The 27,946-nt window shown below is 39.4% G+C and overlaps 1 protein-coding gene across 5 annotated transcripts in view; it reads right to left on the minus strand.

Annotated features, from left to right (window-relative positions):
* TEKT3 (tektin 3) overlaps positions 1 to 27,837 on the minus strand; it is a 38,495-nt gene extending 10,658 nt beyond the window's left edge. Inside the window, exons 1-6 of one of the 5 annotated variants that reach the window (XR_008515294.2) lie at positions 27,711 to 27,829; positions 26,423 to 26,728; positions 26,203 to 26,232; positions 16,557 to 17,164; positions 13,537 to 13,620; positions 4,591 to 4,661 (exon numbers count right to left, since the gene is read on the minus strand). Coding sequence is in view for 3 of the 5 variants with exons in the window: in XM_054536221.2 (XP_054392196.2) it covers positions 4,591 to 4,661; positions 13,537 to 13,620; positions 16,557 to 17,135 (734 nt within the window). In the remaining 2 variants the exon portion in view is untranslated. Of the gene's footprint in view, positions 1 to 4,590; positions 4,662 to 13,536; positions 13,621 to 16,556; positions 17,165 to 26,202; positions 26,233 to 26,422; positions 26,729 to 27,710 lie in introns of all 5 variants that reach the window. The other 4 variants (XM_054536221.2, XM_054536222.2, XR_008515293.2 and 1 more) reach the window with 4 other exon arrangements.
* Positions 27,838 to 27,946: the final 109 nt, after the last annotated feature.

Consider the following 27,946-nt stretch of genomic DNA (forward strand, 5'->3'; position numbering starts at 1 on the left):
ATAAACAGGGGTCCAGGATCTGCAGCCCCAGCTGGGGCCCATCTCCCTAAAACACACAAACTCTTCCAGACAGGACACGGGTTCAAAGTAATCTGTCCACATCTGTGCCTTCCATTCCTTCCTTTTCCTTTTCCTTTTCCTTTTCCTCTTCTATATCTCAGCTCCCTTTTCCTCCATTATTTGAATATAAATCCCCAAGAAATCATGAGGCCTTTATAGCTGAGCCTCCTGCCATCCATTGGTAACCTTGGTTTGTGGTCGTGCTATGGCTAAGAAGTTTGCCAGGAGATAAAAACCAAGGATCAAAATTAACCTCCAGGGCAGGAGTGAGAGAGGGCTTCAGCAGAGATCGAGAACTAATGGTCCACCCAGGCTCACACACTCCAGCAGCCACCCTGCTGGAAGGAAGAGGCCTCGGTGAGCTCTGAGATGTATGGTCTTGCCTGCACTGCCAGGCAGACAGGGGACCCACAGCTTATTACCAAAGACAGACCCTGGGGGCAGGCATGGGTGACAGGTGAGCCACATGGAATACTTCATTCGACAAATAATTATTGAGTGCCTCCTATGTGGCAGACACCATTCTGCGAGCCTGGGATGCATCAGTGGACAATACCAACATCTCTTCTCTAAGGAGCCGACATGCTTCTGGAAGGAGACAGCACATTCAATGAATCGGCAATTTGTGTGGTTCGAAGAACAATGCTAAAAAGCAAAGCAGGAAAAAAGAGACCAGGACTGTGGTTATGATTTTAAAGAGGATAGCCAGAATTGGTCTCACCAGGTGACATTGAGCAAAGACATAAAAAAGGGGGAATCAGATCATGCAGGGCCCTAATGGACATGGGAATGAGTCAGGCTTTCCTTTGAGTAAAATTGGAGGCCACTGACTTACAATTTAAAAGGATCATTCTGGTGCTGGGCTGAGAACAGACTGCCGGGGGCAGGAAGACCCATTAGGGGGCCACTGCTGTTACTCAGGTGAGAGATGAAGGCGGCTTGGACCAAGAGGATGAAAGTGAAGGAAGCAAGAAGAAGTATTCAGATTCTGGATATGGTTTGAAGATAGAACCAAGAGAATCTCCTATGAAATTGAACACCAGTGAGAAAAAAAACAAAGAGCTTGAGTCGTTGGAATAATGGAATTCCATCAACTAAGGGGGGGGGTTGGCTGCGGAGGGAGAAGCTAGGGAAGAAGATGGAAGTTCAGTTGACATAGTAAACTTGAGTGTTCACTGAACATCTACATGGGAGACATGAAGGAGATTATTGGAATTTGAAAGAGATGTCTAGGCTAGAGATAAAAAGTAGGGAGCCACTGACAGATAACTAGTATTTAAAAAAGTAGGATAGCTGAATGAGCTTGGGAATTTCTGTATTCTCAGCACCTAAGAACGGTTTTGGTAGAGCAAAGCCGTTCACTCAGTAAAGGCTGCGTTGAATGGAATGAGTCAATTCTAGCTGCAGGTTCCCTTCAACTTAGCCTGTGCTTTCGAGCAAATCACTTGACCTCTCAAAGCTGTTTTTCTTATTTGTAAAGTGTAAATGAGAGTAGCAGCATGCAAATGATCTGCACTTTGTGAATTCTAAGACAGTATACACATACGAAGGATGAAAAATGAAAAAGCTCCCTTCCCTTGCCACTTCTGTGCTGAGACTCTTGCCTTAGGTGATTATGTTGAAATTCTAGGACTAGAAGGCCTTTCTCCTTTGGTCTGGGACCAAGATGTCCCACAAGCTTCCTGTCTTAAGCTGAGACCGTGTTAGAGAAGGGGCTGAAATGTTCATGAAGCATCTGTTGTTACAGTTCACCTCTTGGGAGGTGGGGCTTGGGGAGTTGGAATAGAGACTTCACAGCCTTTTACTTCCCATCACCTCAAGCGAAAATCCCTTCTCATACACACTTTCAGGTCTTGGCTGGAACAGTGGTTGAAAACATATGCCTTGAGAGTGTGGAACGATGAACAGTGGGACTCAAAGGAGGGGAGGGAGGAGGGTGGGATGTTGGGAGGTTGCTTGGTGGTTACAATATGCGTTGCTCCAGTGATACATGCTCTGAAGGTCCTGATTTCACCACAGTGCAATATATCAATGAAGCAAAATTGCACTTGTACCCCATGAATATATACACATTTTTTACAAAATTAAAATGTTAACAAAAGCCATATGCTTCAGCATCAGACAGCCCTGGTTCAAATGTCTTTGCTACTTGCTAAACCTGACCAGAGGAAAGTTATAAACTAATGGTAATAACACCCATCTTTCCAGGCTGTCGGGAAGAAAATTATGTGCCTAGCAGATGCTAAGTGCTCAGTAAGTACTAGCTCTCGTAATATTGTAACATGGGTGATTTTTATGACTTTAGAACTGGGGCTGCCTGGACACCCTCTGATCTGGCCTCAGAGTCTGCTTGGGCAGGCATTTAAGGCAGCATCCCATCACTATGTCTTACAGCCCAAGATGGGAAGACCTTGGCTGCCCTGTTAGTGCCTAATGAGATTCTATTTTCAGCTGAGATCCAAGCTGAGGGTTTCATTGCTCCTTCTGAAACAAGTGTAGTTGATAAACTCTCTTCCAGTCACCTGCCCTGGACAGAGCACAGTGGCCCCCCACAAATCCTGGAGAAGCCATCCCGGGAAGTGAGGTAGGCATTATACCCACTGTGTATTAAAGGAAAGCCAATCTCCTTAAAGGATCAACAACAAAGATTCCAAACAGGTACATATACACAGAACTTTCTGCAAAGGTCTGCAATACAGCCAGTATTGAGGCAATTTGTAACAGGGATTTATACGAGATGAGGCTGTTCCACAGTAGAACAATCTAGGCCAAGAACAGCCAAGAACACAAAAGATGGGCAGCAAATTCCAGACTATGAAATAAAATGCGAATTAGGAACTAGAACCAATGCTTTGAACCACACTAAACATGTTTCTAAAATTCCTAGGGAGCAGAAACTACATACAGTCATCCTTAACTACTCTTTTGCTTCTCCTCACCAATTTCCAAATTTAAAAACCCTTCCAGTCACAGCTCAAGACAATCTCAGCACACAAACCTCGCCAACCTTCGTGGTGTTCAGATCCTGATGCACAGGGTGGGCAAATTAAATGAGCAGCATGGACGCTTTTATAACACACATAATCACCTCTCTTATTGGGTGGCATATTTGACACTACCTCTTTCTGTGGCCATAAGCAAATGGCACTGATCTTTCTACTTAATGTTAGCCAACAGTCTTGGCCAATACTTTTCCTATGCTGACAGCTGTGATCATTGCCTGAGACTTTCTTTATTATTATTCTTCCCCCTCCTCATTCCTCATCCCACCCCCAATCATAAATATTAAGTACCTACTATCGCCAAGAAAAGGAGAGCCCATCCCCTGGATGAATGTGTATTCTAGTGAGGAATAGGATGGGTTAACAATTACAATGCTGTGGGATGCAGGGAGCATTGCAAGGGTGTAATCATTGCAGAGGTCGGATCTTTTTTTTTTCTTCTTTTTTTTTGAGACAGTCTTGCTCCATCGCCCAGGCTGGAGTGCAGTGGCGCGATCTCAGCTCACTGCAAGCTCCGCCTCCCAGGTTCACGCCATTCTCCTGTCTCAGCCTCCCGAGTAGCTGGGACTACAGGCGCCTGCCACCACGCCCGGCTAATTTTTTGTATTTTTAGTAGAGACGGAGTTTCATCGTGTTAGCCAGGATGGTCTCGATCTCCTGACATCATGATCCGCCCGCCTCGGCCTCCCAAAGTGCTGGGATTACAGGTGTGAGCCACCGCGCCCGGCCGCTGCAGAGGCCAGATCTTTAAGGAGGTATGGAAAATAAACACTCAAATAAACCACCACTCATTACTTTTTCAAATGTTAGAGCTGAACAAGTATAAGTCAATCTCTTATATAAAAAAAATGCCAGTCTTTTGAGTTAAAAGAAATCTTAGTTACACTCCAGTGAGGGCAGAAATCCTTCCCACAGCATCTCAGAATTATTTATTTAAATAAAAATTTAAAGCAAGTACTCCATGTACTTATTTTTCAAAAATATATTTGTTTTTGAGACAGAGTCTCTCTCTGTTGCCCAGGCTGGAGTGCAGTAGCACAATCAGAGCTCATCACTGCAGCCTCATACTCTTGGGCTTAAGCAATCGTCCCACCTCAACCTCCTAAGTAGCTAGGACCACAGGCACCCACCACCATGCCTGGATAATTTTTATTTTTTAACTGTAGAGCTGAGGTCTCGTTATATTGCCCAGGCTGGCCTTGAACTCCTGGGCTCAAGCGATTTTCCTGCCTTAATTTCCCAAAGTGTCTATTTGTATTATTTTAAAAAATGTTTGTGGGTACATAGTGGGTATATACATTTATGGGGTACATGTGATATTTTGATACAGGCATACAATGTGTAAGAATCACATCAGAGTAGCTGGGGTATCAAGTAATCATCTTAACTTTTGAATAAAAATATGTGTATATGCCTGTGTGTGTGTGTGTGTGTGTCCTTATAAGAAATTAAGAGAAATTTGAATGAGAAGCATGAAAGTATAGTTCAATGACAGATTTTGAATTGTATAGAGACATAAAGCTCTTACGCAAGTTGGGCAATAGCCTTATCCAAATGTAGCTTCATTCTTTCTTGACAACACAGGATAGTATCAACTTCCTACTCAATTGGAAAAAAAACACATTAATGTTTTCATTATTGAATATAACACTCAAAATCAGCAATGTAACAAAACATCAATGAAGGAAAATTTTGTTTCTTAAAATACTGTGGAGTTAAACAAGAAAACAATTTTGCTTCCACTTATTTATCTACATGCTCCATGATACTGCAATCTAAATATCAGACTAAGATGCAGCCTTTATAGGTCAGACCATGGGGAAATTATATTATGGAACAAGTGGGGACACGGTTAAAATTTTAGGATTTTTCTCTCTTTTTATCCCTGTCCTTAATTAAAACAGTAAAAAAAAAAATTCTGGTAATATACAAAGTCAAATTTAAATGCACGGCTTCATCTATAATAGCTATTCTTCCAAGACAAAGTAAGTCAGGGAGGAAAAAAGCACAGCCAAAAGAAGCTTCTCTCTGGCAGTACATGTATCCTCCAGAAGATAGTGCTTGGGTCCAAATATGGAGGCTGACTTCCACCCTGGGAGGTCGCACTCCCCTCCTGCTTGTGTACTGCAGCCCAGTGCCCGTCCTTGTACAAACACCTGTGCTAGCCAGGCCTCTCTACTGGACCACACACGTTGCCTTTTGATGCTGCTAGGATGTATCCATTAGCCCGTAACATGTCAGAGACTATTAAATCAACATTTATTTCCCCCTTGAAATTTCTATGCACATTAGAAAATGTAGGAACTCAGAATAGCACAAGATATTTAAAAAGTGCACATCGTTACTGTTACCATTTTCTCAGCCAAAAAGTTGTCATACCATGCATACTGCTTTGGGACATTTTAAACTTGAACATTTTCCCATGACATTAAAAAATACTGTGATGAATGACCTTGATCAATATTTAGACACCACCAAAGAGTATGCCTTTTTCCAAGGTTTTGACAAGTACAGCCAAATTGCCCTTCAGAAAAGTGGTACCCATTTACAACAACAAATGAACATGTGTTTTCTTGTCTTACCCAGCAAGTGCCCACTGTCACTCCTTTCCATGTTCACCAATGTGATGGAACCACACCCCCACTGCCCCACCAAAAGCAGCAAACCTGCCTAAATTTGCAAGCTGATATTATGAGTATTCATTTGTTCACCATTTGCCTTTTTTGCTTGTGTCAGCTGCCTGTTCACATGCTTGTCCACTTTTTCTGTCATTTATTTTTTCTTTTTCATTTGTGAGGGTTATAAACATGTTTGAAATTCAGTCTTTTGTATTATATATGTCACAATTTTTTTATCAATTTGCCTTTGCTTTTATAAATGTGCGTGGTGCTTTTGATATAGATGTTTCTGATTTGTATGATGTCAAATCTATCAAATATATCTCCTTTTGGTTTCTGCCTTTGTCAATCAGATAATAAAGGCCTTCACCACTCCAATATGAAGTATTACTCACCTATGTAGTGTTCTTCTTTTATTGTTTGTTTAACATAAAAATATCAAATATGTCTAGAGTGATCACCCTACTGTCTGGTTGTTTGGTATCTGAATTAATGGAATAAAGGAAGAGCTAAATTCCCTTCACACATTGACACCAACATTCTCCCTGCCTTGACAAGCAGGCAAGATTTCCCAGTCTCACAGTAGGTTGTGCATCAGTCTTAGTATGTTTGTGTTCAGTTTTTATCTTTCTCAGTGCCTTGTATGTATGTGTACCTGTGTGTACTTTGATGAGATTTTAGCAAAAGATGCTTGGAATCCTGCTTAGAAAGGACCATTTAAAACCCCAAAGTGTGTTTTTGTCCTTTGTGTACATAAAGCACAGAGTGGAAATTCTTAGGACTTTTAGTGGGGGGAAAAAATGCGTTTAATGAGACTCTTGCTGTAAAAAATTCCTACAACAATAACTTTTTTTTTCTTCTTTTTTTTGAGATGGAGTCTTGTCTATCTCCCAGGCCGGAGTGCAGTGGCACGACCTTGGCTCACTGCAAGCTCCACCCCCCGGGTTCACGCCATTCTCCTGCCTCAGCTTCCTGAGTAGCTGGGACTACAGGCGCCCACCACCACACCTGGCTAATTTTTTGTATTTTTAGTAGAGATGGGGTTTCACCATGTTATCCAGGATGGTCTTGATCTCCTGACCTCGTGATCCACCCACCTCGGCCTCCCAAAGTGCTGAGATTACAGGCATGAGCCACCGTGCCTGGCCAACAATAATTTTTATATGTGAATTTGAATAATGTCATATGATGAATGTCAGATGGTTGGGGGCAGAAGAGTTCATGAGAATACAAAAAGCCCAAAGCCAAAGGCCTCTGGGACTGTCCCCAATGCTATCTTATCCATCCATCTGTACCCATACATGGAGGTGGCCTTGAAATACCACAGTACAGCAAAAGAAGGACAAAGCATTCCCTCACCTGCCCATGGGAAGAAAGTTTGCAAGAAGGTGGGGGATACACACAGAAAGCAGAAGCGTAGGAAGAGCCTTCATCTAACTAGATCTCTGGCTGCTGCCTCACACCTAAGGAAGTGAACTGCACATTTAGGAACCTGGAAAATGGGTCCAACATTTCCAGATCCCTGACTTAGGGAGAAATTACAGGCCCCATGAGTTACAGGGTCACACTGACTTCATTGAGCTTCTCAGATTACAGTGACTAAAGTGATTAAAATGCAGTTTCATTTGTGGGCTTCAGATGAAAACAAAACATGGAATCATGTCCAGTTGCTTGAAGAACCTTGAATGCATCCTACTATTTACTATTTGAGTGGCTGAAACGTTCATGAAGCATCTGTTGTTACAGTTCACCTCTTGGGAGGTGGGGCTTGGGGAGGTGGGATAGAGACTTCACAGCCTTTTACTTCCCATCACCTCAAGTGAAAATCCCTTCTTGTGCACACTCCCAGGTCTTGGCTGGAACAGTGGTTGAAAACATATGCCTTGAGAGTGTGGAATGAACAGTGGGACTCAAAGGAGGGGAGGGAAGAGGGTGGGATGTTGGGAGGTTGCTTGGTGGTTAAATGTGCGTTGCTCCAGTGATACATGCTCTGAAGGTCCTGATTTCACCACAGTGCAATATATCAATGAAGCGAAATTGCACTTGTACCCCATGAATATATACACATTTTTTACAAAATTAAAATGTTAACAAAAGCCACAAGCTTCGGCGTCAGACAGCCCTGGTTCAAATGTCTTTGCTACTTGCTAAACCTGACCAGAGGCAAGTTATAAACTAATGATAATAATACCCATCTTTCCAGGCTATTGGGTAAATAATTATGTGCCTAGTAGACGCTGAGTGCTCAGTTAAGTATTAGGTCTCGTAATATTGTAACATGGGTGATTTTCATGACTTTAGAACTGAATGCTCATGTAAGATGTGGGCTCTCCTGTACTCTCAGCTGAGGAATATGCACCACATCACAGAAACATTGAGTGTCAGCCACAAATGTGGACAAGTGCTGATCCTGCGCTGTGGCCTGAATTGTGGATATAAAATCATTACTTGGATGTCCTCGTTAAACTCAGACCCTGCTCCCACAGGTTGAGGCTTTATATGTCGTTCTATTTACCTGTGTTAATTGAGTCTTTTTAAGTTTTGGGAAAGTGGGTAAACCACCTGTCTAACAGGTGAACAGGCTACTGAAATCAAATCTTCAAAGTCAAGCTGCAAGCCTGAATTGAATCTAGCTAATAAGCGAATACCACCTATAGGTGCAGATATTTCGTTTCCACATACAATGCTTTTTAATGATAGATTCACCAAATATTCTTGTCTTCTCACTTATCCTTGATTTTAGCGAGCAGAGGCATTTCCTTTCATTAGAGATCTGTATTCTCAGTATTTGTTCCTGAGTTCAGCCAAGATGACCCATCAGTTACCCTTTCTGGCATGGCTGCTTGTGAGAAGCTTCCGGTCCCACAACCTGCTTAGAGGTAGAAACCTAGGTGAGGAGTGTAGTTCTTATTGCTGGGGGTCAGAGCCCATCCAGATCCTCTTTCCGTGCTGGTTGCAGGGTTTCTATTCAATCCTGTCCTTAGAGGAGAACCCCCTTGGGCTGGACTGGGCTGAAATGCTGAAACGTCTCTCCAGCAGCAGGTCTGACATCTCTGGAACTCATTGGTTGCATTCTCAACAAACCTCTGAGGCTGGAGTATTTTTGCTTTCTGCTTCTGCAACACGGAGGAAGGAAAAGCCTCTTGTGGGAAGGAAACTGGCCAGCTGGGACCAGGCCCAGAGCCTCAGCCTGAGTTCTGAGCAGCTGTCTCAGTCCCCATCCCAGACCAGGGCAGGCTGCAGGGTAGATGACTCTGCAGGTTCATCTGGCTCCAAAGTCCAAGGAGTCAGCACGGCCTGGGAGTGCTAAGAAGATAGTACCATGATTGACTCCCCAACAGAAGCCATTCTGTAAGAAGTTATCAACTATCACTGACTGAATGTAATAGTCAACAGAATTCAAAGAATTCATAAGAAAATATTTCATTGCATCCATGTCTTTCAAAAGTAGGCCTTTTAAGGTTACTTCTTTCCTTTGCTAATACACATTTAATTATTCTAAAAATTAAGACCTATTTTGGTCAAAAGTAAAACATATGCCAATACCACTACCTTGAATAAGCCACAGAATACATTCACTACTTGAATTAATTGGCAATGACCGAAGCACCTCCCTCAATTCATGAACGATTACTCTAATTGCACATTCAGTTTTTTGAGATAAAGCCACCCCTGTCAGTTTTTTGAGATAAAGCCCCCCACTGCTACTGACCTAGAAACTAGAAATCTCCAATGCAGTGGTTCTTGTTTTTAAGAAACAGCATTGTTGAGATAGAATTCATAGACCATATATTCACTTGTTTAAAGTGTGCAGTTTGATGGTTTTTAGTATATTCACAGAGTTGTCTAATCATCACCGGAACCAAATTTAAAACATTTCCATTACCTTCCAAAGAAATCATGTGCCCATTAGCTGTCACCCACAATTTCCAATCCTGCGAGCCTCCTTTCATAATAAGCAACCACAAATCTACTTATAGTCTCTATAGATTTCCCTATTCTGGAAAGTTCATATAAATGGAATTACCATATGTGGTCCTTTGTGATGGCTTCTTTCATGTAGCATAATGTTTTCAATATTCATCCATGTTATAGCAACAGATCAGCACATCTCTTTTTTTTTGGCAGAATAACCTATTGTACAGCTATCTTACATTTTACTTTTCCATTCATCAGTTGATAGATATTTGGGTTGTTTCTACTTTTTGGCTGCTAAGAATAATGTTGTTATAAATATCCATGCACAAATTTTTGTTTGGGCATATGTTTTCTTTTCTCCTGGGCTGACACTTGGGAGTAGAACTACTGGATCCTATGGTTCATACAGAGTCATTCATGCTTAACGATTTTCCAAAGGATCTGCATCATTTTATACTCTCATCAGCAATGTATGAGGCTTCTAATACATTCAATGGATTAGGCTTCCTCCACATTCCAGCCAACTTGTTATTTTCTATATTTTTTATTATAACTATCCTAGTGGGTATGAAGTCATATTTCATTGTGAGATCCTTTGCCCATTTTTAATTGGGTTGATTTTTTTTAATTGTGACAGTTATTTATATATTCTACATACAACTCTTTTCACTTTGTTGCTAGTGTTCTTCAAAATACCACATTTTTAATTTTGATGATGTCCAGTTTATCTGCTTTTCCTTGTGTTGTTTGTGCTTTTGATATCACATCTAAAAAACTGTTGCCTATTCCAATGTCACGAATATTCATGCCTACGTTCTTTTCTAAAAGTCTACAGTTTTAGCTCTTATGTATAGGTCTTTGATCCCTTTTGACTTAACTATTTTGTATGTTGTGATTTGGAATCCAACCTCATTCTTTCGCATGTGGATATCCAATTGTCCAAATACCATTTGTTGAAGACACTCTTCCCATTGCATTGCCTTGGCACCATTGTCAAAGATCAATAGATGGTAAATGTGACGGTTTATTTCTCAACTCTCAAATTATGTCTATTGTTATGCAGGTACTACACTGTCTTACATATTGCAGCTTTATAGTAAGTGTTGAAGTCAGGAGGTGTGAGTCCTCCAACTTTTCTTCTTTTTCAATATTATTTTGGCTATTCACTATCCTTTGAATTTCTATATGAATTTTAGGATCAGTTCACCAATTTTTACAAGAAGTCAGCTGGGATTTTGATAGGAATTGTGTTGAGTCTATGACTCAAGTTGAGAAATATTGCCATCTTAACACGAACATCCATGTTTATGGATGTTCCCATCCATAGACATGATATGCCCATTTATTTAGGTCATCTTTAATTTCTTTCAGCAATATTTTGAATTTCTGAGGCACTTGTTCTCTACTCTGCCTAGTCATTAAGATTACCTGGGGGATATTTTAAAAAGATCAATGCCTAGTCTCCACTGCAGATTTGAATCAGCATCTCTGGGTGTGGGACCCAGCCATTGATATTTTTAAAACCTTTGCCAGGTGATTCTAATGTGTAGCCAGGTTTGAGAGCCACTACTCAAGTAATGGAAACACTAAATGTAGCCAAGTACCAAAAAAAATCTGTTGGAAATATCATAGCGTGTTTGTGGCAAGTTGATGAAGTTAAACTGTTAGAACTGCCTTGTAATTTATTTCATACAGAACATCTCAGGATTAGTGAGAACAAAAAGCCATAGGAGAGACGATAGTAAATTCCTATCCAGTTAGGATGACAAAGTAGATGACAGATTATTTTAAGGCTTATGAGATTCATCAGAGGCTGGGAAAGAAGAAACAGAAGAGCGGAGACCCATCACTGCAAAACTATTTCATTCAGAATGTTCTATTTCTAACCACTCCTGTCCAGCAATAGGGACAGTGACTTTTACAGTAGATTACAAAACCTTTCTGTAGTAGCCAAAGCTTTCCTGAGTATATTATTTCAACTCAGAGTTCTCTCAGAGAACCAGACAGTAGAGGAGAGGAAAGAGCAAAGAAAAAAAGTCTGCTTGTCATCTTTAATGTCATGGGTCACTAAGAAAATTTAAGCGATGTTAAAGCAGGGTGTTGAAGCCGTGTTGGGATAAAATTACTCTGAGGACTCGGCTGCTACCTTGTCATACTTACTTTCCTACCAAGGACTCAATGCTCACCAAGGACCAATTAAAAAAAGGCAAAGAGGTGGGACCCTGCAAAGCTTGTGCAGGGACAGAGAAGATGGATTCACTGCAGGAGAAATTCTGTGAAATCAGACAGGGAAATGAAGCTGAGAAAAGAGGAGGGAGTCAGACAAGAGAGGCCTTAGTGGATTTTTCTCCTGCAGAAAATAGGGAGTCAAGGAAGAGTTGATAGCAGAGAAAAGAAACTCGTGAGAATGTATAGGATAGATCCAAGGGAAACTTGGGGAAGGAAAGGTGCTTTGGAATTTCTTATTAATCAGATATTTTTTAAAAGAGCTGGAAATTGATTAAAGGAGTTTGGGAGACAACAGGCAGCAAGCCATGGTGATGAAGGAACACTGGTACCATCAATAGAAAGGGACAGGCAATAGGCTAAGCAGGCTTTATGAATGTGAACCAGAAAAAAAAAAGTTACCAAACTAAAAAATGTTTGGCAAGTACTTAGGAATGAAGAACTAATACTTTATAAAGTGCCCGGGCTGAAAAAAGAGATTGGGAATGGCTCCAGGTACATGATACCTGAAATCTTAAGAAATGATAGAGATCTGTGGTAACAAGTCTAAGAAGTGAAGATCAGAGAAATTAGAACTAAACCAGATTTAATTGGTGGAAGGTGGAAGAGAGATTAGTGGGAGAATCAGCGGAGTAGTGCAGATGCAACTGTAAGTTTCTGGATGGCAATTTGGCTACATATCAAAAGCTTTCAAATGCATAGAACCTTTGGCACATCAATTACGCTTCCCAAAATACATTCTAAGGAAATAATCAGAAGTACCTAGAGTTATCAATAATCATATTTCTGTATACTGCAGTGCTATTAAAATAGGAAAACAAATGAGTGGGATAGGGAAGCAACCTAACTATATAAGAGAGGATTGATTGAAAAAAAAAAAAAAAAAGATAGCACCTTTACATTGTAGAACACTGCATAACCATTAAAAATCATGTCTTAAAAGAATATCTAGGCCGGGTGCCGTGGCTCACGTCTGTAATACCAGCACTTTGGGAGGCTGAGGCAGGCAGATCATGAGGACGGGAGTTCAAGAGCAGCCTGGCCAACATGGCGAAATCCCATCTCTACTAAAAATACATAAATTAGCCAGGCATGGTGGCAGGTGCCTGTAATCCCAGCTACTTGGGAGGCTGAGGCAGGAGAATCGCTTGAACCTAGGAGGCGGAGGTTGCAGTGAGCTGAGATTGTGCCATTGCACTCCAGCCTGGGCGATAAGAGCAAGACTCCGTCTCAAAAAAAAAAAAAAAAAGTATCTAATGATATGGTAAAAATTACCCCAATATAATTTTAAATGAGTATACACTATTCAAATTTATAAATACAATGATTTGAATCTTGGGGACATATCTGAGCATCATTGTGTGAGTTAGGTGGTGCCTATCTAAGAATGATTAATAAAAAGATGCAACGGAATGGTAGAAAAAAAAGCATGATTAATAAAAAGACTGAAATACTCCAAAATTAATAGTGATTTCTATCTAATAAAGCTTCAAGTGATTTTTATCTTTATTTACTCTCGTTTGCATTTTCATATTCTCATTGAATATATATTATAACCAAGAAAAACATGTCTTTGCTAAATGCTATCAGCATCTGATATGATAATGCTTTACTTATAAGTCATTTTGTGTAACATCCTTTTTTGCTTCTACATATTCAACACACATTTACAACTAAGCTGCCTGTGACTGATGCATCTCCCCCATATTTACCGTCAGCAGTTGTGTTTCGACTTCATCGTGAACTAGATCGATTCCCATTCTCTTTTCTCGATGAAATAGACATTCTCGGGCTACCTACAGATACACAGATAACGGAAAGCACTAATAAAAACTGACAATCCATGACTAGCAGCTCTAATAATTTGTTTCAAAAATAAGTCAATAGATACTCCCAATACCAACTTTTCCAGCCCTTTTGTGAAAATCTAGCCTGAAACAGACTGTAACAACTAAATGAATCTCTGCTGCTAGTTAAAAGGTAAAGAGGTAGCTCTTAAAATAGTTTGAAAATATTCTTAACTTGGAAAGTTGACAAAATGAAGCAGATGGCATTTACTTGATCCCCACAAATTAGCATTTGAGGGCATTAGTTGGCATTACTTTCTTCAGGTGAGTTAGTTCAATAACATGAGACACAAGTCTTCAAGATATTATTTCTAAATATTTTCTACTGAGAATAGGAAGAAATGAATGATTATCTTTAAAAACATCAAAATATTTGTGTTGCCAAAAGTCCCAGTGATTATTTTAAAGTGTCATTTATTGTTTCCCCAATTATCAAAATAATATGCCTTTACTCACTAAAGAGAAAAAAGTATAGAAAAGTAGAAAACGTGATTTAGCCATATTCCTATTACTACTTTGTTTGTTCATCTTAACAAGATAGAGGTTATAATGTTCTTACAACTTTATATTATACTTTTTAGTATTGACATTAAATAGTAGACCCAAATCATGAAATATTCTTTGAGATAAAGTATGTTAGTGGCTCTAATGGAAAACAGCTTAAATTTCTAACAATAAATTATGTATGAAAGAACATTATGTAGCAGTTAAAATGCTTTTCTCAAAGACTATTCCATAACATAGGACTCCCAAATAATGTTAAATTTTTTAAAGCATAAAATATAATGGTATATATACTATAATCCAGATATACTATCGTTGAACAAAATCTTTGAGTGAATCTCTAATTGTTTAATAGTATCACTTACCAGAAGAAGAATTAATGGGTAGAGGGGAACTCTGATTATTTTAATAGGTATTACCAAACTGCTTTCCAGGAAATTTCTACCAATCCATAGCCCCACCAGTAATATATGAAAGTGCCCATTTTCTGCTCTTATGCCAGCTCTAAATGTTATGCATTTTCATTATTGCAAATTTGATAGACCAAAGGTAGTTATTTCATTGATTTAATTTGTATTTTATCATTAAGCTTTAACATTTTTTCTTATATTTGTTGATCGCCTGTATTTTCTCTTTGGAGGCTTATCTGTTCATGTGACTAATTTTAAAAAGGACCCTCTAATACTGTGTTGACAATAAATTTTCAAACACACAAGAATATCTGGACAAAAACTGCAGAAAAAATTCAAATTAGAACCATCTTTCTGAAAGTAGTCATCACTGAAAGGGTTACTAAGAGAAGAAACTGAATCTCCACTGGAAATTAAGAAAGTAGCTATCATTTTAAGGATATTTTCAATTCTTAAAGGCAGTCAAGGGTAGGAAGAACTGTAGAATAAACCAATACTTCAGAGTAATCTGACGCTCAGGAAAAGCGTAGAAGCCCTTCTGATTCTAAACAAAAATGTATGAAGAATTAATTCAAAAGGATCATTAGTGAACTATCAGCCGTTCTCAGGATTCCTGGGGATTGTGTGCCTCTGTGTGTGTTTCCGTACAGCAGGGAAGGGTTGCAGTAGGAAGTGACAGTGCACAGGGTGCCCCAAGAAACTCCTCCACCCACCAGACTTCCAGCTCCTTGATTCTCTAAACTCTTCTACTACAGATGCCGTGGTAGAGACCTATGGCAAGTGCTCATTACATGGGAATAAGTCATGCAAACATGAGGAAAAATGGTGCTAGCTGTGCTCATCAAAATGTATACTTCTAAAATAATTTGTATAATTTGCACATCTTCAAACATGGAATGTCTTCTTTCAATGGAGGAGGGTGGAATGGGTTTGGAGTGCCCATCGCTTAGCCTGAGGATTAGAGGTGACCTGAGCCCATTCAGAAGCCTGGTCAGAGGCCAGTAACCAACTGAAATGCTCCCTACATTACTATGGCAACTGGCCTAATCTCAGCCCCATTTTTCTATTTAATCAAGCAAATTCCATGTCCTAAGATGGTCTCATCTGATGATGTCACTACGTCCTGAAAGGGAATCATAACATATACACAGGAGGCGTTTCATGATGCAGATTAAAAAAATAAAGTTTTTGGTCTCAAATATTGTTTATTTTAACTTAGTGACAGCAGTGATGAAGCAGCCTATTTAAAAGATAAGATGGTCACGTGGTTTGGATCTGTGTCCCTGCACAAATCTCAAGTCAAATTGTAACCCCCAATGTTGCGGGTGGGGCCTGGTGGGAGGTGATTGGATCGTGGGGGTAGATCCTTCATGAATGGTTTAGCACCATCCCCTCAGTGCTGTTCTCAGGATAGTGAATGAGTTCTCTGGAGATCTGGTTGTTTAAAAGTTTGTGGCACCTTCCCCCCTTCTCTCTTGCCCCTGGACCCTTCATTTAAGATACCTGCTCCTCCTTTGCCTTCTGCCATGATTGGAAGCTTCCTGAGGGCTCCCCAGAAGCAGAAGCCACTATGCTTCCTGTACAGCCTGTAGAACCAGGCGCCAATTAAACCTCTTTTCTTTATAAATTACTGAGTCTCAGGTATTTCTTTATAGCAATGTGAGAATGGCGGAATACAGATGGCATGTTCACCTTAAAACATTGTGTGTCCTAATGGTGTCTCTTTAATTGGCCTTCTTTGCTTTGCATTCAGAATTATCTCTTAAAGTGGTTGTTCTTAAAGTGTATAATGCATTTAAAAAAAAAAATAAGCAGTGGTTTTGCCATTGCTGAAACCAGTCACAGATTTATTGATAGGGGGTTGGCTTCAACAGATGAAGTAAAACATAAGTCAATATATAAATAACCACAGTAACTCAACCAGTGGGTTATAATAATAAAAATTCAGTGCATTCTATCATAAGGTCTTACCTGAAGAGGGGCTTCAGTCTCCATCAAAGCCCGCTCCAGTCTTTTCTTCACATCAGTAAGTGCATTTGTCTCTCCAATCATTTCATCCAACTCATGAATGATTTCAGATTTCCAAAACCCTATGTCATTGACACGTTCTCCCAGATTTTGGGTTGTGTCTGCCTGGGTTTTTCTTGTTTGTTGATATTTGTCTTGAATCAGGCGAGATGTATCCACTCTTAGTTTCTCCGAATTATGTCGGGAAGTTTTGGACTCTTGATAGTTGGTTAAATTGGACCTGTACCAGTCATCCGGTGTGTATCTTGTGAAGAAAGTGGTTCTGTTGGAAACAAAGGGAAGCATGGTATTCTCGGACACCCTCTGTGATCTGGTGCAGTACGGGGCCACGCTTGGGGTACTGGAGGCGACTTTGTAGTATGTGCTGGGTCTCCAAGGAAGGCTCAGGCTATGGGTCAAATTGGAGTGGGGAAAGCGGTCCCTGTAGCTTGAGGCCATGGTACTGATGGCTGGTAGAAAGTTGGTTGGTGCTGGTCTAGGGTGGGCGTAAGTTGCCGTTAAAGTACAACCTACGCGTTCCATGATGCCAAAACACTATTTGTAAATCTCTCCTGTTAAAAAATAAAAAGTAAAATAAGACAGTCACATAAAATAATCTCTGGTGAAACATACAGATAAAAGGCCACATCTGACTTAGTATCAGTTGCAGAGGCCCCGAACACATTAGATGCTTTTCTCATTTGTTATCCACATTCACCATTGATAATATATTCCAACAAAGTTTTTTTTTAATCTCTATGTCTCTAGAATGTATTAAGATCACATTTTTATTGGCCATTTTAACTTTTGAATTTTTGTGAAAATTATGAGAGTAATATTGTCTTGTTGTAACAAATTCAGATTAGGAGCCTAAACTATGCATCTTAACGGATAGGGATTCAAAACAGATTTCTCACTTGAAGTCAGGAGTTAGAGACCAGCCTAGCCAACAAGATGAAATGTCATCTCTGTTAAAAATACAAAAATTAGCCAGCCATTGTGGCAGGCGCCTGTAATCCCTTCTACTCAGGAGGCTGAGGCAGGATAATCGCTTGAACCCGGTGGCGGCAGTCGGGGGCAGATAGATTGCAGTGAGCTTAGATCGCACCACTGCACTCCAGCCTGGGCTACAGAGAGACTCTGTCTAAAAAATAAATAAATAAATAGATTTCTGTCTCAAACCATGACAGACTAATAAAAACTAGACTTAGCCTCTTATATCTAAAAAATCTAGACAAGAAACTACCGATTTTAGACATTGGACAATGGACAGCACAGGACTCTGAGCCCTGAGAAAAGAGAAACAAGGTGAGCCCACCTATTTACTAGCTATGTGACACTGGGCAAATTACTTAACCTGTCTGTGCCTCGGTTGCTTCACTTAGAAATAATAGGGAATAATAATAGCACTTCCTTCTTTGGACTGTTGTGAGCAGTGGTAGCAGCAGGGGATTGCTTGGCAACTCCCCACCCCTGTCCCCACAAGTCATCCTAAATAAACACTCCATCTGGATAACAATGGTGTGGTTGATATGCAAATGCAGCTCGAGGCAAGTACCTGGATCTCCTTTCCTGGCAACCTGCAACCTGTAAGCACCTCCAATGTATAATAGAAATCCTAGGGAAGCCATGGGGTTATGAGGGCTAAGACAATGCTAAGTATTTAGAAGGCTTAGCACAGTGTCAGACACATAGAAAGTGTGCAATAGATCTTAACTTTTTAAATTGCTACCTCAGAGAAGTAGATAAAGTAAAAGAAAAATATCCTTCCTCCCCGCAAAGGTGAACTCCTCAGAAGTAGCCACTGAATAGTTCATTAATAGTTGTATCTTTCCAGGTTTTTCCTATTCATATATCAACATATGTATTATTTATATTTTATATACCTCTACCTATATACCATCTATACCTATATATAAAGCTTTTTAATACAAAAACTGAATTAACCGAATCATTGTATAGATCATTGTAGATCATGCTTTTTTTTTAAAAACTTAAGTATATTTTCTGGGCCACTCCCCCTGTTAGAACATACAGATCTACTTCATTCTTTTTACCAGTTCCATTGTCTGAAATTTTTGGTCATTATTATTCCAGAAAGCCAAGGATGCCACAGATCATTACGTATCTTTTAGCATTTAAATGTCATTCTGTTTTGGGGTTAATGTCTATGGACTTTTTTACTAAAAAGTGAAAATACAATCAGATCCAATTCTATGCACTGCTCAGAAAAATAAAAATTCTTTAGTGACTACTTAAATAGGTATGTCTTGAGGACTTTGGAACCCAAGTACAAAATAATCTATCTGTAGAATTGCGTTCAAGTCAAAATCCACACAGATCACATGATAAAATAGCTGCCCATGGCCCTGTGCTTATAGAACCCTAGTTCTCTTTCTGCTAAATTCTTCCTTCCTACAGCCCCCAAACATGTTATACTGGCCAAACTTACAGACTGATGGTGAAAACAAAAGCCTTAGTTACCATTTGCAGTTCTTTGCTTCAATTTGAAACTTAAACATTACTTTTTGAAAAAGGAAATTTAAAGTACTGAGGCCTTAGGGTCCTTAAAGTTGTCTTTAGTTCCAACCCCTTCCTTATGTCAGATCAATACATAATCTGGTTTACTTCTAGCAAGAAACTTCAAGTGGTGATGGACCACTCCTACTTGGCTTTGGTTTATTTTATTTTATTTTATTTTATTTTATTTTATTTTATTTTATTTTAAATTTTTTAGACAGAGTCTCACTCTGTCGCCCAGGCTCCAGTGCAGTGGCATGGTTTCGGCTCACTGCAAGCTCCGCCTCCCAGGTTCACACCATTCTCCTGCCTCAGCCTCCCAAGTAGCTGGGACTACAGGCGCCCACCACCATGCCCGGCTAATTTTTTGTATTTTCAGTAGAGTCGGGGTTTTACCATGTTAGCCAGGATGGTCTCGATCTTCTGACCTTGTGATGCACCCACCTCGGCCTCCCAAAGTGCTGGGATTACAAGTGTGAGCCACCACGCCCGGCTGGTTTATTTTATTTTTAGAGACAGAAACTTGCTCTGTCACCCAGGCTGGAATGCAGTGGCATGATCACCGCTCACTGTAGCCTTGAACTCCTAGGCTCAAGCAATCTTCCCAAGTAGCTGGAGCTACAAACACACACCACCATGCCTGGCTAATTTTATTAATTTATTTTAGTAGAGATGAGCAGGTTTCAGTATGTTGCCCAGGCTGGTCTCAAACTCCTGGCCACAAGTGATTCCCCTGCCTCAACTTCCCAAAGTGCTGGGATTACAGGCATGAGCCATCATGCCCAGCCTGCTTTATTCTTGACAATAAGAGATCCAGAAACCAATAGCTCACTTCATCCTTCAACCATGGAATTTCACGTGTAGAATGCCACATGAGTTTTCCCAGCATTTGTTATATTGGCATCTTGAGACGTCTCAACCCATGTTTGAAACGTGAGTCATCTGCTCTGGGGGCAATATCTGAAGATGCAGAGGTTTATACACCAGATGAGATATGTGGACTGAGAAAAACAAATATAGTTTACAAAAGCACCTGGTGATGTGTTTTTTAATTAGAGGTGAGATTTGTCTTAGAATCTGGAATCTAAAGCATAAAGCATAGTGGTTTACAGATCACAGAAGTAGAACTCCTCATGTACGGCAGTCAGTTTCATACAGAGAGACAATATTTTACAGCCCCACCTGAAGTTCTAGCTTCACCAGCCAACTTGTAAGTCATTCAGGAAGACTGAATAAAAGACATCACGTGGGGATGGTTTCACCAAAATATTCCACTGTCATGCATTTTGGGCCATTAATAGTCAAGAAAACCAAGACTTTCATGAACCAAGAAATACTTAAAAACTGAAAACTGATTTCTACCTCCAACCATGACAGCATAATAAAAACCAGACTTAGCCTCTTATATCTAAAAATCTAGACAAAATATATGAAACAACTGCATTCAGACCTCAGACAACAGGCATCACAGGACTCTGATCCTTGAGAGAAGGGAAACAAATAAGGTGAGCCCTCTGATTGTCAAGGCATTGTGCCTAAAGGCAATTTTCAAACAATGAGAAAAAACATGAAAACTGAACACAGCCTGGCAGCTTTTGTGAGTTGAGAAAGTGATCAGAATTCAGGGAGGCTGAGAAAGCTAGAAATTGTAAAGCAGGTTTCTGGAATAAAGTGGGCTATGCAGAAATAGAGATCCAGAAATCTACAAAGAGATCTTTGTGAGTCTTTGCTGAGAATAGGCTGCACATGCATCAAGGAACACTCCACAAACCTTGGCAAAGACTGATAGCAGAGCTGTTAGCTGAACAATTTCTAGAACTCACAGAGGGTGGAGATACATTATGAACACAGACTAACTAGATTGGAGGGTCATTGACAATCACCTGGAGCATTCAAGGGAGACACTAGACAGGCCACACATTAGAGGTAGGGCTGAACTATTCCTGGAGTGAAGATAATGAAGACTCACTCTAGCAAAGCTTGAAAACAGGTCTCAAAGATATCAAGCTAATCCACAAGTAACTTAACTACGTGACAACATCAAGACACTCAAATATGTAACATCACAATGTCCAGCATCCAGTCAAAAATGACCAGACATAATAAGGAGCTCAAAAATGTAACCCCTAAAGAAAAATCAGTCAATGGAAGGAGGCCTAGAAATGGCAGAGATGATGGAACTAGTAAACTACATACAAGTATTTGATACAAGGACATTGAGAAGACAGAAATGGAAGACTGGAGAAGAACCAAATAAACTTCAGGAATAAAACATACAATGTATACTTGTACAACTTCACTACATGAGATTAACAACACATTAGAAATTAGTGAGCTCAGAGGTTTTTTTTTAACTAAAAAAGAAAATTAAAAGCACTTTGGTAACCTATGGTGCAACAGCAAAGGTTCTAATATTAAGGTTTTGCAGTGCCATAAAAAAAGTAGAGGGACAAAAATATTTGAGGAAATAATGGCTGAATATTTCCCAAATTTGCTGAAAACTATAAATACCTAGGTCAAGAAGCTCCACAAACTCCAAGAAGATAAATACACCTACACACACACATGCACACACACAACCCCCTGCTGCCACCACCACTCCAAGGCTTATAATCAAAATGCTGAAAAACAGTGATAAAGAGAAAATTTGAAAATCAGAAAGGAAGGACATATTTGGAAAAAAAGAATGAAGATAAGAATTAGTGCTGAATTATTATCAGAAACTACCCAAACCAGAAGACAAACAACATTTTAAAAGGGCTGGAAGAAAGTGTAAGCCTCAAATTCTATATCTAGTGAAAATATCCTTCAAAAAATGAAGGTAAAATAAAATCTTTTCATAAAAACAAAATCCAAAAGAATTCATCAGCAGCAGACCTGCAATAAGAGAATTGTTAAAGGAAATTCTTCAGGCAAAAGGAAATTATACCAGATGGAAACTTGGATCTACACAAAGAAATAAAAATGTCAGAAATGGTAAGCATGTGTGCTAATAAGAAAAAAAGAATCTTTCTTTCAAATTTCTTTAAAAGATCATTATTTAAACTAAAAATAAAAAATTGTGGCATTAATAAAATAGAAGTAAATTATATGGTAGCCATAGCACAAATGATAGGAGGGCTTAGATGGCCATATTAGATTATAAGGGTCTTATAACTGAAAAGAAATAATGTCATTTAAACATATACTGTGATAAGTTAAAAATATGTATTGCAAACTTTAGAGTAGCCAGTTCTCAAAATGTAAACTAAGGACCTATGGGCATGCCTAAGACCTCTTTGGAGGTGAAATGGTCAAAATTGTTTTCATAGTAAATACTCAGATGCTATTTGCCTTTCTCACAAATTTACAATGGAGTTTTTCAGAGGTGACATGATACATACTATCACAACAGGCTGAATGAGGATGAGAGCCCAGCTACTAAGCGAAAAATTACTATGCCAAAAATATAAAACAATGCTAAATACTTCTTACTAAATTATTTTTTGTTTCAGAAAATATTTTAATACAAACATTATGTTAATATATAATGGATTATTATGGTTATTTTAAAATAATTTACAGTTTTTAATTTCTAGTATAATAAATACAACAGGTATAATCCACATAAGTAAAAGCTCTTTGAGGTCCTCAATATTTTTAAGAATGTAAAGGGGTCCTGAGATAAAAATGTTTTTGAACCACTGACCTGGAGCAATATCTAAGACTAAAAAACAAGAGTTTCGACCAATAATGAAGAAAAAAAATAGAAGACAAAAAAGACTCATAATTATTCCAAGAGAAAAGAGAACCAAAAATAAGACAAAGAAAAAAGAGAAAAATGATACGAACCCAACTATACTGATAATTAAACAATCCAATTAAAAGGCACAGATTGTTAGAAATCTTTTTTAAATAGCAATATTGAACTATAAGCTGTCTAGGAAAAATCTCATTTTAAATATAAAACACAAATAAGTTAAAAATAAAAGTATGGGCTGGGCACGGTGGCTCATGCCTGTAATCCCAGCACTTTGGGAGACTAGGCTGGTAGATCACGAGGTCAGAAGTTCAAGACCAGCCTGGCCAAGATGGTGAAACCCCAACTCTACTAAAAATACAAAAATTAGCCAGGCATGGTGGCAGGTGCCCATAATCCCAGCTACTCGGGAGGCTGAGGCAGAGAATTGCTTGAACCTGGGAGGTGGAGGTTGTAGTGAGCCGAGATCATGCCACTGCACTCCAGCCTGGGCTACAGAGCAAGACTCCATCACAAGAGAAAAGAAAAAAGCAATAAGAAATAAATGAAAGTATGAAAAAAGATAGACTGTTTAAACACTAATCAAAAGAATACGGAAGAGGCTATATTAATATCAAATCAAGTAGACTTCTAAACAAGAAATATCAGAGATAAAGAGAAAAATAAGGATAGCGGAATCAGTCAAGGAGATATAACAATATTAAATGTTTATGTAACCATTTACCTAACTTTCAACACCTAAAGCAAAAATTGACAGAACTAAAATGAGAAATACACAAATCCACATTATATTTCAATATTTCAACATTTGTCTGTTAGTAAATCATAGAGCAAGTAAACAAAAAATTGGTTAATACATAGAATATTTGAACAACGTTACAAGTAACTGGACCTAATTTGCATCTTTAGAACACCCTACCCAAAATAGCAGATATGCACTATCCCCAACTACACGGAAAACATTCACCAGTGTAGACCATATCGTGAGTCATAAACAAGTCTCAATAAACTTAAGATATCAAAATTATACAAAGTATGTTAACTGACCATATCAGAATTAAGTTAGAAAACAATAATAGAAAGATATTTGGAAAATCCCCAAATAGTAGCAAATGAAACAACATCTTACTCCATACCTCATGAATCAATAATCACATGGGAAATTAGAAAATATTCTTAACTGAATGAAAATGAAAACAGCATAACAAAATTTGTGAGATGCAGCTAAAATAGTTATTAGAGGTAAGTTTATAGCTTTAAGTGCTTACATTAGTAAATAAGAATGAGGTAAAATCAGTGATCTGTGCTTTCATCTTAAAAGGCAAGGAAAAAAAAAAAAAAGTAAACCCAAAGTAGAAGGAAGAAAATAGTAAAGAGAAAAAAAAATCAATGAAATAGAAAATAAACAAATAGAAAAGAAAAACAATGAAACTCTGTCAATAAAATTGATAAACCACTTGATAGGCTTATCAAAATTGAAAAGAGAAGACAAATTACTAATATCAGGAATGGGAGAGGTAATATTCCCACAGATCCTGCAAACATTATATAAAGTGAATAAAGCAATATTACTAACAACTTTATGGCAAGAAATTTGACAACATAGATGAAATGGACAAAATTGTTGAAAGATACAAATAACCAAAACTGATTAAAGAAGAGTTAGAAAACCTAAGTAGCCCTGTAGTATTTTTTAAAAATTGAATCTACAGTTTAAAAACTTTCCTCAAAGAAAACTTCAAGCTCCAATGGGAGCCTATGGCTTACTTTGGTGGTGTACATCTTTTACAATGATTAACTTACTCTCCAAATTCTAACTTAGTCAATTTTTTTTTTTTTTTTTTTTTTTGAGACGGAGTCTTGCTCTGTCCCCCAGGCTGGAGTGCAGTGGCACAATCTCCGCTCACTGCAAGCTCCGCCTGCCGGTTTCACGCCATTCTCCTGCCTCAGCCTCCCGAGTAGCTGGGACTACAAGCGCCCGCCACCACGCCTGGCTAATTTTTTTTTTTTTTTTTGTATTATTTAGTAGAGACGGGGTTTCACTGTGTTAGCCAGATGGTCTCGATCTCCTGACGTCGTGATCTGCCCGCCTCCGCTTCCCAAAGTGCTGGGATTACAGGCGTGAACCACCGCACCCAGGCAGTCAATTCTTAAGAGAGCATGTGCAGCACATACTAAGATCATTAACTGATGCTATAAATATCTCATATTCACAAAGAAACTGAGCAAATTCTTTGGAAAAATAACTGAAAATAGCTCTGGAAAAATCCCCTAAATTAGGCAATTGCTTATTATACATTTAATCATGATGTTTTGGTTTGAATGTTCCCCTCTAAAACTCAAGTTGAAATTTAATTACCATTGTGCATTATTAAGAGGTGAGACTTTTAAGAGGTGATTATGTCATAAGGGGTCTGACCTCATGAATGGAATAATGCCATTATTGTGGGAGTGGATTTGTTATCACAGAAGTGGGCTCCTGATAAAATAATAAATTCACCCCCGTTGTCTCTGTCTCATTCACTTGTCCTTCTGCCATATTATGTTGCAGCAAGAAGACCCTCATCAGATGTAGCCCCTGGATCTTGGACTTCCTAGCCTCCAGAACTATGAGCCCAATAAATCTTTGCCTTAATAAATCACCCAGTCTCTCGTATTCTGTTATAGCAGCAGAAAACTAAGACATGTGCCCAAACAGAATTTTAAGAAATGAGACATGGGCTACAAAGTCAAATACAATGTTTGACTAGGTGCACTTAATTTACGGTCAACAGTTATTTACATACTGAAAAAAATGCTATAATAGTCTTCTACAAATTTTAACATACTAAATATAGAATCAATCACACAGAGATTTTAAGAACCAGAAAGCTCCATTTGCAATCCAAAAGTTGGCTTCATATTGGGTAAACATTTTATTAGCATATTTAAGCAAGACTTGAAGATCATAAATATTTTAAAGTACAAAAATCTACAGACCATTTTCTGCAGAAGACACAAGTTTACATGACTTGCCCCACACCCTGCCTTAGATCAGGGGCAAGCATAAGCTTGAAGGGCTCACGTACAAACCCCTTTAGTTCCTTTGTAGCCACTTAATTACAGTTCCAAATTGGAGCGGAAATAAAACAGTGCTGCCAATACACTAACAAATACCAGAAGTAGAAGAAATCATATCAGACATCAATGTTTAATTTCTCTTTATGCATATATTACATAAGAATACAGGAAAACTTCATCTCTTCAAAAAAAAAAGTTTGGTTAAGGAACTCTATTCATTAATGGTATATAAATTATTACACATTGGAGAGCTACATGGTGGTATCCAGTAAAGTTGAAATGGTAAATTACCTGTGACTCAGCAATTCAGTTTCTTGGTACCTAGAGAAATTCAAATGTTTACAATTAGAATGTACAAGAATTCCTTTCTAATATTTTTAAAGGGAGCAAACTAAAAGTCCATCAACAGGAGGATGCATACATAATATGTGGTAAATTCATACATAATATGTGGTAGATTCATACAAGAATCACCACACAACAGTTCAAATGAATGACCTGGAATACGTACAGCATAACCATTCCATCAACTTAAAAAGTAACAATAGGCCGGGCGCGGTGGCTCATGCCTGTAATCCCAGCACTTTGGGAGGATCACGAGGTCAGGAGTTCGAGACCAGCCTGGCCAACTTGGTGAAACCCCGTCTCCACTAAAAATACAAAAAAAAAAAAAAATGGCCAGTTGTGGTGGCAGGCGCCTGTAATCCCAGCTACTCAGGAGGCTGAGGCAGGAGAATCGCTTGAATCCAGGAGGCGGAGGTTCCAGTGAGCTGAGATCATGCCATTGCACTCCAGCCTGGGCGACAAGAGCGAGACTCTGTCTCAAAAAAAAGTATACATTGGTTTGGGATAAACATATGAGTAGTAAAAGTATAAAAATATGCAGAATATAAGTAAATGCTAGATTCTGTTGGTTAATAAGGATAGGGAAGGAGAGAGGGGAATGGGATTTCCAAGGGTTACGTAAGAGACCTCAATTGTGCCTGTAATCGATTTTTTGTTGGTTTAAGTTTGGACCGGGTACATGGATCCACCCCTGGGTTCACTCTACTTATTGTGTGAAGTATTTTATTTTAAAGAAGAAAAAAGTAGAATATTTTGTCAGTTACCTCAAAACATTTTCGCCTATTAGTAAAACTATATTTTTTTCACAATAATCAAACAAATAATTTTACCCATTCCCAGGATGTTTATTTCTCTACAATACCATATACATCCAGGAGAAAACATAAAGGAGTTTGGTCTAAACTGCCCAAACACAAGCGAAAGCTTTGCAGCCAGAGCTAAACAGAAACGGCTTTGGGCGGTGAGAGAACAGCTTTGATCTGAATTTCAAGAGCTCTGTCTACAAGACCAGGTGATTGAACTCTCCTCCCCGTGGCTGCAGATCTGAAGGCTCGGCTATTGAAGCAGAGGGGACGAGGAACAGCGTGCGGGGCGGCCAGCACCGCAGTGGAAAGGCACAGCGCTGCTAACGGGTAATAATTAGAATTAAGAAATTAAACGAATTAGCATAGTGCCGGGGGTTCGGATGCCCCTTCCCTGTTTCCACATTTAGAAATAACTTCTCAACCCTTGAAAAGCATCAGAAAGGTAAATTACGAGGAAATAGACGTCTGGGTGGGAGGTGCCTGTGGATTTGTACTGTTTTTATTTGGAAAGAAAAGTGAAGATCGCGGGTAGGAACTGCAGGGTGTCCGCGACCTCCCGCGATCCTGAGGCCAGAAGTTGGAGTCCTGGTTGGCGAAGGGGGATCCTTTGGGGTCGTCCTAGAGGCAGGCTGACTCGAGACCACTCACCTGTCGGCGGATGCCCGGCGAGGGGCGGGAAGGGGCGGTGGGAGGAAGGGGTCGCAGCCTACTACCTGCAGCCCTCGACTGGGGCCCAGACCAGTCCGGCCCTGGCCCCGCCTTTCCTATCTGTGACGATAGCAGCGCCTGAGGGCCACTCAGCGGCCGCCCCGGCCGGTTCGCCGAAGCTGATTGGCCAGTTATAGGAGAGGCGGGAGCTGTCAGGCCAGGAGGGAAACCCGTCG

Source organism: Pongo abelii, chromosome 19 (assembly GCF_028885655.2).
Source record: "Pongo abelii isolate AG06213 chromosome 19, NHGRI_mPonAbe1-v2.0_pri, whole genome shotgun sequence".
NCBI lineage: Eukaryota > Metazoa > Chordata > Mammalia > Primates > Hominidae > Pongo > Pongo abelii.